The sequence below is a fragment of the Jatropha curcas genome, chromosome 5 (genome assembly GCF_041381405.1).
Source record: "Jatropha curcas cultivar XTBG-Jc1 chromosome 5, XTBG_Jcur_1.0, whole genome shotgun sequence".
Taxonomy (NCBI): Eukaryota; Viridiplantae; Streptophyta; class Magnoliopsida; order Malpighiales; family Euphorbiaceae; genus Jatropha; species Jatropha curcas.
The window spans coordinates 30,261,675-30,277,158 of record NC_143155.1 but is presented as its reverse complement, the minus strand read 5'-3'; the positions used below and the strand labels follow the sequence as shown (position 1 = coordinate 30,277,158).

At 31.8% G+C, this 15,484-nt stretch overlaps 2 protein-coding genes and 1 long non-coding RNA gene across 3 annotated transcripts; all 3 read right to left on the bottom strand.

The window, feature by feature from the left end:
• Nucleotides 1-335: 335 nt before the first annotated feature.
• On the bottom strand, nt 336-1,897 carry LOC105643373 (ethylene-responsive transcription factor 13). The gene has a single exon (XM_012228470.4). The coding sequence runs from the start codon at nt 1,552-1,554 to the stop codon at nt 664-666; it is 891 nt and encodes a 296-aa protein (XP_012083860.4). The 5' UTR covers nt 1,555-1,897; the 3' UTR covers nt 336-663.
• A 5,031-nt stretch (nt 1,898-6,928) lies between these two features.
• Nucleotides 6,929-8,787, bottom strand: LOC149496580 (uncharacterized). The gene is made up of 3 exons (XR_016321035.1): nt 8,635-8,787; nt 8,428-8,501; nt 6,929-7,122 (listed from the first exon to the last, which is right to left on the bottom strand). It is a non-coding gene; the product is annotated as an uncharacterized LOC149496580 (long non-coding RNA).
• A 5,597-nt stretch (nt 8,788-14,384) lies between these two features.
• LOC105643372 (ethylene-responsive transcription factor 1) lies at nt 14,385-15,206 on the bottom strand. Its single transcript, XM_012228469.4, has one exon. The coding sequence runs from the start codon at nt 15,077-15,079 to the stop codon at nt 14,486-14,488; it is 594 nt and encodes a 197-aa protein (XP_012083859.1). The 5' UTR covers nt 15,080-15,206; the 3' UTR covers nt 14,385-14,485.
• Nucleotides 15,207-15,484: the final 278 nt, after the last annotated feature.

Sequence of the window (15,484 nt, the reverse complement as noted above, 5' to 3'; positions counted from 1 at the left end):
TTTTTTTCTTTTTCCTTAAAAGTGAGTAGCAATCAACTATTAGTGGTGTGAACTTCATAGTCCGTTTGAGGCTTAGAGCAAAAATTTCTTTCTCATACTTATTATAGAAATTGTCATATGTATTTAGAGGAGATTTCAACTTTAACTTAATAGGCAATACTGAGAACACTGAAAGAATTAAGTGCGATTTGATACTCTTATGAACCTACCCAACATGAATCCGAATTAGTCCGTCACTGAGCTGCAGTTGAATAAAGTAAGAGAGCTACTTATAATTTCAACATCTTGAACAATCAAGCAAGAATTACTTTAATTTCAATTATAATTCTCTTTTATATTCAAAAGCCTTGTTATTTACATTTCACAACAATCTATTTTTCAAAACTCTCTTTATTTTTTTTGCACATTTAATTTACAACGCCTCTCAAAATCTTTTTGAGAGACTGTCTAGTTAGTTCTCAGTCTCACAATCTTTTTGATCACAAATCAGATTAGGGCACTCAATTCTGAGTAGTCGATATACTCTGTACTTGACACACCCGCAATCCCATTTTCAAGGTTGCTTTCTGAGCAAACACTAGCAGCCACTGATTCAAATCCTTTATTTCTCCGCTTTGGCTGATGAGAACTACAATCCAAGTCTGATAAAAACGATGTTGAACTTTAAGACGAAGACGATCGCTCTGGCGAGCCGCGTTTGTTAGTCACTCTAATTGGCTCATAATCGTCGGAGCCTATCAAATGAGGAAAATTTAGCTTGGCTTTCGAGCCACGCATCTTAAAAGCTGCTCGGTCATAAGCTAGAGCCGCATCCTCTGGCGTCTCGTAAGTACCAAGCCAAATTCTCGAGCCATTTTTCTTAGGATCCCTAATCTCCGCTGCATACTTCCCCCACGGCCTTCTCCTTACACCCGTATATTGCCACCCTTTAGACGGCGTGTTGCTGTTATGCGTCACTACAGCTTCTTCAAAACTAGCGGCCGCCTCCTGAGATTTCTGTTCAACGGTTGGCATCGTTGTTTCTGCAACCGGAAAATCAAACTGACTGATGAATTCAGAATCACCAAAAATGCTACTGTCAATAGTAAAATCATCGAGATCGTCAATGTTGAAAGGTGAATAATTTGAGGTGTTATCGGTGAAGATGAGAGTAGAACTAGTAGAGCTCGAATTGTTAAAGGAATTTATTAGGATTTCAACCTCTTCAGAACTAGTGGCAGCATCCTGAGATTTTGATTCAACAGGCGCGGCCATCGTTGTTTCTGGAACTGTAAAATCAAATTGGCTGTTGGATTCATAATCACCTAAAATACTACAATCAAGAGTAAAATCGTCGAGATCGTCAAATTTGAAAGGTTTATGGATCGAATCATCAAAGGAATTCATTAGATTTCCAAAATTATCTTCAAGGAGATAATGCTGAATCGGCTCCAAGAAAAAGAAATCATCAGCAGGCGGTGAGGTATTTTCCCCCCACATTCCTTCTTTTTTCACTGCTGAAATTTTGAGGATGATGATTGTCTGTATTGTTATTGCTTTTTGCTTGTCGATCATGCAATGCTAGCTTATTAGCAATACAGGCTGTATACATGCGTATATATACACACACACAGGTTTGAAGATTCATTCATCGGACGAATCCATAATTTAAAAATGTTAATATTATTTATTGATTGTAAAAAGACATAAATATGATTATTATAATTAGGGAGAACATAAATATGATTATTATAAATTAGAGATGCGGATATCGCATAGGTTTAAAAATTTATTTATCCGTCGAACCAATAATTTAAAAATGTTATTATTATTTATTGATTGTAAAAAGACATAAATATGATTATTATAATTTAGGGAGGACACAAATATGATTATTATAGTTAAGGGATGCGGATATATATAATATATAATCATAGTTTGGGATTTGTTGGATTTTGATAGGCTCCCATGTGCTCACAGAGTACAAAAAATTGTCTCATTAGTATCCAATTATATATTATAAAGTGCGCGGCTAGCAGGAGTTTGTTAATTAATTTATTAATTATCAGATGAAATCATAATTTATATATATAAATCTAAGAGTATTACAGGCATATATATTATCCTTTAATTAATTTAAATAAATGCGATGACATGTGCCGATGGATTATTATCAGTGCAAATCGTATCCGTTAGATTAGTTTAATAGATTACCATTAAAATTAATTTGTCTTTATATAAAATTATGCTTTTTTATATATATAAATAAATTGGTTGGTGTCAGTGACTCAATGGAATGGAAAATAATTGTAAGGTGGACAATAGGGTGGTTTCATAATCGATTCAACTAATCATTTTGTGAATTGTAATTGTGATTGATTAAGTGTTAGTAATATTATAATTAATTTATTGATTGATTAGTGCTATGAATATCTTTTTGTTGATACATTGTTGATTCTTCGTGAAGCTTGAAATTGATGCAGATGAAATTATGAGTGCTGATTATTAGAGTTTATTATTTATTTTTATATTTCATTAGTCTTAAAATTATAATTTCACTTTTTATATATATATAAAATTGCAGTATAGTTAATTAAATTAATTTATCTATATATATATTTTTTATTTTTCCAAGTATAAATCTTGCTTCTTCACAACTAGGCTTGGCCACGGTTTTGGAACCGAACCGAAAAGGTCCGTTCCGGTTCCTGTTTGGAACTGTCCGGTTCCGGTTCCGATTCGGTTACAAAACCGACGGTTTTCCGGCGAATCGCATAATTTTAAACTTTAAATTTTGAAGACCGGTTTAAAAAAAAATTATTTGAACATAAAAAATTAAAAAATACACCTAAAAAATTAAAAAATACTTCAATTAAATTTATTTTTTTAAAGACTTGAACTGTTGAACATAAATTCTAAAAAATTTTAAATTTTGAAGACCGGTTTAAAAAAAAAATTATTTGAACATAAAAAAATTAAAAAATACACCTAAAAAATTAAAAAATACTTCAATTAAATTTATTTTTTTAAAGACTTGAACTGTTGAACATAATTATTTTTTTTTAAAAAAAATTTCAACTGAATTTTTTTTTTTTAAGTTTGAACATAATTTTAAAAAAAAAATGGGCTTGAACTTTTTTTTTTAAAAAAAAAAAAAATTAAGTTGCCTACGTATCCTCTTGGGGTTTAGAGGAATCAAAGCCCACGTAGTTCTTACTTACCTTATACCAATTTCACCCCTTTTACCTTAATCGCTATTTGCACCACCGGTTGATGTTCCCGTTGTTCCCGTTGAGGACTCATCGTATAAATCATATAAATCTTCATTTTCTTTTGGATTTTCTTGGGCTCTTAGTTCGGCCTTGGTCCAATCATCCACGCATGGGTGTCATACGAGATCGTGTTTCATCAAGTATGTTTCCTTCTTGACTAAAAGCTTGTTCAACCGCAACAGTGGAGACCGGAGCTGCTAAAATTTGTTTTGCAAGTAAAGAAAGAATTGGAAAAGTATTTGCGTGACGACTCTACCAATCTAAAATTGGAAAATCAGTATTTGCATAATCATTACCAAACTCAAAAGAAGTTGTTAGATAATTATCAAATTCAGAAATATAACTGGATTCTCTTGTTCTTTTTTGTCTTTGTAGTAAAACTTGTTGAGCAACACCAACACTACTTACCATTTGTGTTAGAAATTGTTGAATATTAGATTGAGAAGAAGTAGAAGTAGAAGTAGATGAACTAGAAACTTGAACAAATTCATTATATAATTGCATAATATTTTGTTTAACTTCATGCATTACTACATTTATATTAACATTATCTTCTACATCAAGATTTAATACATCATAATAAATAGTTAAATAATCACATAAAACATCCATTCTACATCTAGGATCAAATACAATAGCAATAATGTCACGACCCATTTCCATGGGCCGGACCGGCACTAGGGCCCAGGTAAGCTTAAGGCCCCCGAGGCCCGTAGTAAGTCTGAAACACTACAAATTTGTTATCTCAATATAATTTTAAACATTTACAAATTTCCCTGCTTACAATACACTATATTTAATAAAACAGGCTCACAGAATTATTCCATCTATAATAATACACAACTTAAAAGTATACAAATTCTATAACTGCGGAGTTCATTGACGGATGTATACATATAAGTCTTCGAACATTTATCTATTTAATTGATCAATACGAAAATTAGCGAATTTCTTTTTTTTTTTTTATAGTGAAGAGCAGAGTTATAGCTGGGATTTAGAAAATGCTACTTCCTGAAAGATTTAAACAAAACAGATGTGAGTTTATTAATGAATAATAATTATTGCACAACACAAGCATTCACACCATTGTATAAATATATCAACCTAGTCATCCGACTAGGTATATGCTCACACAGCCAGTCACACAAATGGCATATCACCAGCACTCACAATTATTAACATCTTCATGTAATCACATGACGTGGAAATTAGTCAGTGGAGTCACCGAACCCCCGATGAGCCGTCCTCCCACATGGCTCATCCTCTCACATGTGCACCAGGGAGCCGATCCCCTATACTGGCCGACCGGTCTAATCCTCACTTGACCAGCCCTCTCATTTTTCCTTCCATTCTCTCTTTTCTTTTCCATACCAACAGGAGGCAACCCGGTCGTCTCCATCAAATCTAGATTATTAAGCGCTCACAACAGGAGGCCACCCTGCGGGCTGCGATCAAATCTAGATTATCCGGTGCGCCCAATAAAGAAGCCAACCTGTGGTTAACAGTAACGGTAACAGTAGGTGCACACGGGGGCGCCGATCTCCCATTTACCCGGCTAACAGAAACAGAATCAGGATCCATATAACAGAAATCAGAATCAGGATCCGTATAACAGAAACAGTCTTACAAACCCATGGTGACCCACTTCATCCCAACTCCACACAAACAAAGCGTAGCATAAACACAACACAATTAATCAAACATTGCAATTAAGTGCAGACATATTGATCAGTTGGACAACGTAATGCAATGCACAACTAGACAACCATTCTCAAGTGCAATTAAATAAATAAATAAATAATATTAAGAATAAACAAACAATTAAATAAATTATAATAATGGAAATAAATAAATAATTGAATAATTCGATGAATAATAATGAAAACAATTAAATAAATAATGATGATAGTAAAATAATTAGAGCACGCTATTTATTATGTGTTAAGTTATAGAATTATTCTAAATAAACTTATTATGTTATTAATTAAAACTAGACTAAGTTTTAGCGAAATTTCGGCAGAACCTCCCCTAAAAATATGACTATCTACCTGTTAAGATAATATCAATATATTCATTCAATCCACAAGCCCATCCATCGGGCAATCAATCAAATCAAATGCCCATCCTCCTTTACATAGCAATACCAATAATTAATGATTATCATTTGTTACTCTTTGCTCAACAAACTCACTTTCAAAAAACTTAAACTCATTATCTGCCAAATCTATACCTTAGAAAAGTTTAAGCTCATAATTTAATATATTATTAAAAATCTTTAGCTAGACATCATATCTTTGTTCCCATCAAATTAAACATCAACTTACAATCTTAAACAGTCTCTAATCATATTACAATTTACAGAGCTGAATAATTCGGTAACCATTTAGACGATTCTAGAATTCTACTATTTATTACAGAAAAGTTAGCTAACTATTAATTGAGACAAACTATCTAATCTTGGCCTACTTAAACTCAAATAGTAACAATTTTGCCACACAGCTGCTGCCACCATGAGAACTCTTCAAGTTTTCCACTTACACTTATGATTTATACACTACTTAACTCCATTCCTTATTATAGAATTAATATACAACTTTATTTTCATCAAATCGTTACAAAAATTTATAGGAACACTCAATATTGGGCTATCCTAAACAAAATCAGGTTCTTACTCAACCCTTCAATTTCTATAAACTAATTCCTTCATTTATATATTCGTCAAGAAACTTGCGTATTAACCAATATCCAACTTTATTGCTGCAAGAAATAACATTCAATTAAATTTATTGTCATCCCAAATTATAGTTCACATTTCTTTGTCAATCACATCCTTAATCCTTAGCAACAACAATGTCAAATACGAATCATAAATAGATATAGCATTAATATAAACTCATTTAGCAAAAGTCATAAAATTTTACCAACTAGCCACTGCCAAGCTAAAGAAATCAGATTTCTGAATATAGCCTGTACATTACGGCCAATGAACTCCTTTCTCAACAAGAGTTTAATTGATAATATCCTATATCTGATATTAAGGCAATAACTTAAACAAATGGTTAGATTAGCTACTGTCATATCAAATTTGTTTTAACACCTCAATGAAAAATTGTAATAACCAAACATACTTACCAATTTCATATCAATTTCAGCTTGTACTTAAGATTTACAATTAAATCTGAGGTTTCCTCAAATTTCATATATATATATATATATAAAATACCTTGGATTGAAGCTTACTGCTGTCATTCTCATGCCATACCGAATTCCAAATTATAAATTGTAACACCCGCCGCCCAGTCCCGAGAGACCCGACGGTGGAAGTCACATTCGGTGCCGGAGGCACCGTCTTAACTTAACATATAAATCATGAATTAGAAGTGATTTAGTATTCACAAGTTTAGCAAGTAGTAATCTATATATATATATATATATATATATATATATATATATATATATATATATATATATTTGAAAATGATTTGGGAGAACCCTACAGAAAAACTGCAAGAGTTTCCCTTAAAAATAGAAGTCGCCAAACAGGTGAATACAAAACATTCCTAAATTCAAACTCCAAGAACAACACAATAACACTTTTCTAATTTCATAACTACAACATTTTCATATGCATCATTTAGATACATTTAGTTAAACTTATTGCTTTGAATGTTCTACATAATAAATAAGTTCCAAGTTTATCTTCCAATAACTACACCCAATTAATTTAAATTACATAATAAAATCTCCAAAAAATGGACTACTTATACATGTCATAATACTTAGTTACATAAAACACTAATCAACTACCAAAATATCGCTTCAGCTCTGATGCTACTCTTCTGGTCTTCAAACAGCAAATACAGACTTCAACCTACGCGTGATAAAATCAACGCGCTGAGTATAAAACTCAGTGGTGCTCATAAAACACAACAAACCAATGTTACGATGGCAACACACTAAAATAGAAATTTTCAGCAAGAGATTTATAATTATTTTTACAAGGGCTCACATACACTTAGGAGAAAAAGAAGCAGATAGGTTTTCATAACATATTCATAATGGCCTTAGGTCGCCAACCTTTCATAACATATAGAGCGCGTCCGCCCTAACATAAGACACCCACGTGCCTAGCATATGATCATAGCTTCTTATCATAATGGCATCAAATGCCGAGCATGCTCATCATACATAATAAAATCAAATCACGCATCCAATTCACACCAAGTATATTAGAGCCCAAAATCATTTTTTTTTTTATTCTTATTTTTATTCTGACTTTCCATTACTCATAAAATTTATTTTCTGTAGTATTCATAAAATTACAATAAAAACTGAATTTCAACTGAATTCATTCATGAAACTTCTCATACTTAAACAAAATTACTTAACATAGGAAATTTCCAGCATAAAAGCAATCTTGACCTTTGCTGAGTTTTTGATACATAACTTGAGTTATATATCTCCAAATTGAATGAAATTAGATTTATAAGAAAGATAAGACACAATTATATAATTTTTATGAAGGAACCATAACCCAGATCAACCTGTAAGATAGGCAAAATAAGCTAGGAACACAGACTAATAGTCCAGACCGGATTCAGCAGAACCAAGTCCAATGTTTATTGAATTTCTCCATAACCAGACACTCAAATTAAACCAATCCAACACCAGGTAAATCTCAAGACACAGGGCAACAAATCTCATGAAGAGCTCAACACCTAATCTTGCCATTATGGTGGTCAAAATAGTCACTCAATCTTTTGCTGCATGTGGTACGTTACAACAGAGTCAGTTTAGGTGTTTCAGTCATAAGTTGAGCTATATATATCAAACTTGGACACAAGAGGATGGGTTGGAAAGCTAAGAAGTATACCTACAACTTTCATGAAGGACTCAAATACAGAGGGAAAATAAAACGCATAGAAAAACAGTCCTTAAACACACCCATTAACATTTTCCCTTGGTAAAATTCTGCCACTTTTGGAAGAAGAAGAGAAAAATAATTTCTTCATAAATTCAACATATAAATAGGCTTAGAAAACACTCAAGAACACATTTATACAACCAAATTCCAGCAATCAAATCATTTCATACCAAATCCCAAATTTTCACAAAGTAGCACAAACTTCACAAATCCAAAAATTGAAGTAAGGTTAGTGTGTTTATGAACACAAACCTTTAAAACAACTTGAATCAAAGCTCCTTAAACTTTGGTCTTGCCTTTATCTTTGTTAGAAGGCTCTCCACCCTCTACATGTAATAAGCTCAAGATCAAAACAAAGAAAACAAAGAAAAGAAGAAATTGGAGCATGATTAAGTATGTATATACTAAAAGAAAACTCTAAACCCAAAAATAATGAAGTTTCATCATGAACTCACTTACTTCACCTATGTAGAACTTCTCCAAATTCCTTGAAATTAATCACCAAAAACCACTTCTTAAGCTTTAATCTCTAGATTTTCTTACTTAATTCAAGGTAAATGTAGTGAATTTGGTGAATTATTAAAGTAGGAAGTGAAGAACATAAAGAGAAGAAAAGGAAGGCTAAAGGGAAAATGGGAAGAAGAAGAAGTAAACGTTGGATGGAAAAGCAAAGGAAGAAATGGACTTGAAGAAAAGGGTAGTTTGGTCTTTTCACCAAAATTGGATGGCTAGGATTGAATGTAAATTTAATCTAATGGCTACAAATATTCTCCAACTTAAATTCCTTCAAAATATTTTATAACACAACAAAATTCTTATTTTTACTCTATAAAAATAATTCCTCTAATTTTCTTAATTAATATACCACCATTTCAAATTTAATCCATACAACTATTGCCTCTAATTTCCTTAATTAATCTCACACCTTAAGTCACTACTCACTAATTCTCTAAAATTCTCCAAAAATATTCATTACTTACTTTCTACCCGTAAAAACCATGCATGCATGCTCCAAGAATGTGATATAAAATATTAATCATATATAATAATTTTTCCAAACTAAAATAATACCGACTCCCGGACCGATAGTACTATTCACAGACCGATAAACTACTATTTCAACACAGGAAAAATAAGGCGTTACATAAATCACCTTATTCATGCTAATATATTCAGTAGATTGTTCTATAACTTAAATTAGATTGAAGAATTAAATTCTCCTTAGTAAAATTGCATGAACAGTAGTAACTAGGGATTTAGTTCCAACGCTAACTTAATTCATAAATCAAATCCTTCATCATTCAGCAAGAACTCATAAATTCTACTGAAGAAGGTCAAAAATTGGCTTACCTTGTCGGCAATAGTCGCCGGAATCGCTCGGAGAGAAGGGAAAGGAAGGTCGGGTTGCTGCGGCAAGGAGTCGACGGCGAGGAGTCGACGGCGAGGAGGCGCTGGTCTTAGGCGGTCGGAAAAACGAGAGGAGGAGAGGGGAGGGGTGAGGTCAACCCTGTTGGAAGAAGAAGAAAAGAAGAGAAGAAAAGAAAAAAAAAGAAAAGAAAAGAAAGGAAAATTATAAAGCTTCTAGACCATTCTGGTTCGATTCGAACCGGTTTGGTCTAATTCTATGATTTGGCTCAATTTGCAGATTTTCTAGTCCGATTTGATTTATTTTGACTCTTTTAGTTAGGTTCTAAAATAATTCCTCAATTTACTAAATAGTCATAATAATAATAATAATAATATTAGATGTTTAGAATAATTAATTTATATAGTAATCACACACATATACATATACATTTTTAATAATTTAATAATTAGCGCTCCATATTTACTCTTAAAAATTTCTAAAGATTCTCCACTCGGCAAATATTTAACAATATGTTTTGGGCTTGAGCCCAACTCCGTAAACTTGGGCTCATATTAGAATTAAACAGTATTTACAGTCCGGACAGTCGAAAATTCAGATTTTTGATTTAATAATAATTCAAAAGTTTCGAAAATAAAAATTAAGGGTGTTTCAAATAAGATAAAGAGGTGGTATATTTTTAAAATAAGATAACCATTTTTTTTTCATTGAAAAAATACAATCTTTTAATAAATCATCATTTTGAAATTCTTGGAGTGCAGTAACAATATTAATACACATAGGTAAAAATAAATGAGATGTGAGATAATAAACCCCACTAAATTTATAGGTAACATCATTAAAAATTTTTAAAATATCTAAAATTTTTGCACAAATCTCCCAATTTTGTGGATATAAATTAATATCCTCAATATTATTAGTAACAAAAAAAGCATAATAATTCTTTATAAGAAAAAGACTCGTTTAGTAATTCATATGTTGAATTCCAACGAGTTGGGACATCCCTTGGAAAACGTTTTGGTCTTTTATTATTTTCTTTACAAAATTTAGCCCAACTTTTCATCACTTGGGGATGTGTCCATAAATATGAAATAGCTTTTTTAATTTGAGAAATAAAATATTCAATAATTTTTAAACCATCTTATACACATAAATTTAAAACATGGCACGCACATCTTATATGAAAAAATTTTTCATCAATATTTGGTTTACAAATTTTTTTAAGTTCAATAATTGATCTAGTATTTGCAGAAGCATTATCAAATGAAATTGACAAAATTTTTTTTGTCAACTTATATTCATCTAAAATTGAAACAATTACTCTATAAATATTATTTGCAGTATATTTATCATCAAAAACACGAAAACCAATAATTCTTTTTTGAATTTTCCAATCATCATCAATCCAATGACATGTAATACCCATATAAGAATGCATTTGCCAATGATCACTCCAAACATCACAACAAATTGAAACACGAATTTTCATTTGAGAAAATAAAAGTTCTAACTCTTTTTTTCCTTTATTATATAAAGAAATAATAGTTCATTTTACAGTATTTCTTTGTACTATTTTAGCAGAAGGATTTAAAGCTTTTTGACAATAATTATTAAAACCTACTTTTTCACCAAAACTAAAAGATAAATATTCCATAGAAATCATTTTTGCTAATTCTTTTTTTTGCATTTTTTCAGAATATTTAAATAAAGATTAGAAGCGTATCCGGAAATTTGTGTTTGACACCGATCAACTCCTATTTTTGTTGGATGTTTTGTCTCCAAATGCTTCCAAAATGATCCATAGCCGCCCGCTTGTTTAAATTTATAAGATTTTTCACAATAATTGCAAATTACATCGTACATTTTCTCACCTTTGAATTTTTTCGTGAAATGAATGGCGAATATGTCGGAACTTTGTCTTGCTCTTGCAACAATTTGTGCTCGTTGCTCTTGCTCTTGCTCTTCATCTTCTTGTAATTGCTCATTAAATTCGGATTCTTGAGTTGGAATATCCAAATTTTCATTTTGATAACCCTCAAAATTAAATTGGTCGGGAATCATATCATAGATGTCGTTTGTAGGAATAGATGATTCTCCAATCTTTCCCTTGCCCTTACCCGAATTTGAGTTTCCTCCACTTGCCATTATATGATAATAAGATATAATTTGGAAAATTGAATAAAAAAAATTAAAGACAATAATAACTTAATAAGAGAGATTGTAGAGTAGAGAAGAATAAATAAATAATATAGAGTAGAGTGTAGTATATTGTAGAGAGAGTAAATAGAGAGTGTAGTATATTGTAGAGAGAGTAAGTAGAGAGAGTTGAGATTTTTTTGTAATGAATTTGTAAATAAAATGAGGTATTTATAATAAATTCAAAAATTCATTTTTCCAAAAATACCCTTGAAACTAGCCGTTTATGGCTATTGGGAGGGGTAATTAAGAGATTTCACAACAAAATTAAAAAAAAAAAACCAGGTCTGACAGTTACAACGGCTAGAACTGCCGGTTTGAACCGGCGGTTCCAGTCCGGTTCCGACCGGTTCTCTGGAACCACCGGTTCTAGTTACTAATTTTCTGAAACCAGAACCGAACCGAAATTTTTCGGTTTCGGTTCTGATTCGTCCCAGTTCCGATTACGGTTCCGGACCGATTCAAACCGACGATTCCTCAAATCGACGGTTCCTCGAACCGACGGTTCCGGGAACCGGAAGCGTAATTTGGCCATGCTTATTCACAACAATTTGATAAAAGAATGTCCTTTCCATTCGAAGGAAATGGATTAAAACCTCCCTCCGATATGACATATTTTAATGGAGTAATGATCGATTTTTTTTTTTTTATTTGTAAAAAAAACAAAAGAAAAGTTAGTTGATGAGGTCAGGTGGCATCCAACTTGATGATTGATAAATGACTACTGATTTTTTAATTATAAAAACTATATTATAGGATGGCAAAATGTGTCTCCATCCCTATCAATTGACAAGTAGGCAAGATATCACTTTCACTTAATTCTTTTCTTTTTGTTTTTTTTTTTTTGAGAAAATAAATAATTTTACTCCTCCATCTTCAAATTTATAAAAATAATAATATAATAATTTTTACTGCCATCATCTTCAAATTTATCATTGTTATATGTATTGATATTTTAAAATTTTAATTGTAATATTTCTCTTGAAGGAATTTTAATTTGTAATATGTAATGCGATGAACATCATCAATTCATCCATTTATGCAAATAATACTATTATCAATTCATAAAAAAGTATTATTATCCAAGAAATATGATGTGATGAAATATGATATCAAAAAAAAATTATTTTGAGCAAATATCCAACCATATAATAGATTTGTTTTTCTCTAAATTCTCATTTATCACTTTACTTATTTTCTCAATTTTAATTTTCTTTTTCTTTTTTTTTTTAATTCATTGGATGATTTTTATAGGCTGCAATAACATTGCAGGCAACACAACAGGGGTAGTTCTCCCCTTGACTCACCAAATTGGTGATAACAACTATGGTCGAGAGGACTCAAATTCGAGATCTCACACTCCTCACATGAGTGAAAATATCAACCGGACTACTACCTGACTGGTTAATTTTCGTTCTTCTTACATGATTTTTTCTTTAACCAAACATATATTTATTTATCTAAAGTATGTTGGGAGAATTAGAGGAGAAAATTTTAGCTTCACGTATCATCTTTATCATCTTTCCATCATCTTTAACCAAACATATATTTATCATCTAAAGAATTTGATTTTTTAGCAGGTCGAGCTATACATGCATGGTAGCTGCCATATGATATGAGTCTAAATTAATATATACACGTTTTGTTGTTGTTGTCATTATTTGTAATCACCGATAGTATCCGTCCGTCTCAATATATAAGTCGTCACTGAATTAAGGTTTCAAACGACGTAATATTTTCAAGTCATGTGTTGTCATTTGGAAAGAATTGCATCCATAAAATGAGTTTTTCACGTCTTTAATCAAATGAGAAAAAGGAAAATTTTGTGCTTTATTTGCTACTCTTTATATTTGAATATTTCCTTAGAGGCTTTTATGGACCGAGAAATAAGGGTTAAAATTTAATAAGTGAGAAGACCAACCAACCCACCTGATTAATAAAATTTAGACTTTATACTTTATTTTCTTGTCAAATTTAATGAATTTATCTCAATACATGAAACAGTCTAATTAAAAATTTTATAAAAAAAATAGCATAATTTAAATTTTGTAACACTAAAATTTGGTGTTTCTATGACTTTCAATATTGAGCAGATGAGAGAGAATATTTAGTCACACGTTTTATGCGTTTAGTTTGTGGATTTTATTACTAATTTCTAGACATTTCTGGGCTAAGGTCATCTATGAATTGTTTCCTCTGGACAGTATGTTACATAGTTTTTTGTGTTTTGTCAATTTTATAAAAGTTCACTCGTTTCTGTATTAATTTAATAGTATTCATCCATCTACGCCTCATTTTTAAAAAATAATGCATAGCCAGTGGAAGAAAACATCGCACACCGTCAACAATAATCATCTTCTCCAAAATTCAACTCACACCTCACTCTGTTACAGACGATGATGAGAGGTGGCTGTGAATAACTCAATAATGTATAAAAAAATTATTGTGAAGTTCTATATTTTCAGCCTTTTACGTATAATCTGGGCCGGGAGTTCAGTAATCATAATTTAGATGAAATATATCGAAATCCATAATCAAGTTAGATTAATTTGGTTTGAGTAGCAGAAAACATAAATTTCTTTGCTACTGATCAAATTAATTAATCAATTAAGTAAGAAATTAAAAGAGGAATGAACATTGTTTAGTTTTGATTTAATCCTCTTAATTATTTCAAAATCACTATTTTGGCTATATTAATATGATTGCCCTAATCCAGACATTTATGAAAAACAGAAACAAATAAATTTCTCATTCAATTAGCTTCCGTTTTTTTGTCACAGAATCATTATCTGACATGGAAGGTGATGATTCCCGTTCGTCGGAGCCGACCAAATGAGGAAAATTAAGCTTGGCTTTGGAGCCACGAATCTTAAATGCGGCTCGGTCATAAGCCAAGGCGGCTTCCTCAGGAGTCTCGTAAGTCCCAAGCCACAACCTGGCTCCATTCTTCGTACGAGGCTCTCTAATCTCCGCTGCAAATTTCCCCCACGGCCTTCTTCTCACTCCCCTGTAATGCATTGCGTTCCTCTTTTGCGGAAGCGTGTTCTTCTTGCTCTCGCGGTCTGCTTCCAATGGAACAGTTCTTTTGGGGGCACGCACTACTTCTTCAACGACCTCGATCGCTTTATTATCAGATTCATACGACGGAGACCATCCGACATTAACGGCGTCTCGTAGAGCATCGTAGACGATCATGTCCTCTGAATCGTCTAGTTTAAGTGGCAAATCTCCCCAGTTTTCCGTCAAAAAGCTGGAATATAGATGATCGAAACTGGCAGGGGCTTCGAATTGGTGTTTAATTGGTTGGAGAAAAACCAAGTCTGAGATGCTTTGTGCATGCATTTTCAAGTTCAAAACAGAGATCGATCAGGTCGGAAACGGGTTTCAAAATTTTATATCGAAAAGGCCCATCATACGCTGTCAAAAGTTTCCTTGCTTTTTATGAATTATTAATATGAATGTGAGTGCCATGCAAGTGGGTCCATAACGTGCTATAAACAAATGATTTTTTTCTATTTTAATCCTTTTTCTAATTCTTGGGAATATTTTTAAATTGTTTTTTGAAATTTGAGGAGATCTTGGAGATGTGAAGCGCTCGCTGGCCGCCTAATACTGCCAAAAGCTCCACATCCACGTGACGTATATTTTAATCTTAGTTTTGATATTAAATTTATTGTTATTAACATGCCAAAAAAAAAATTATATAGTATTATTTTTTTTTTAAAAAAAAAAAAGTGAAATGCTCTC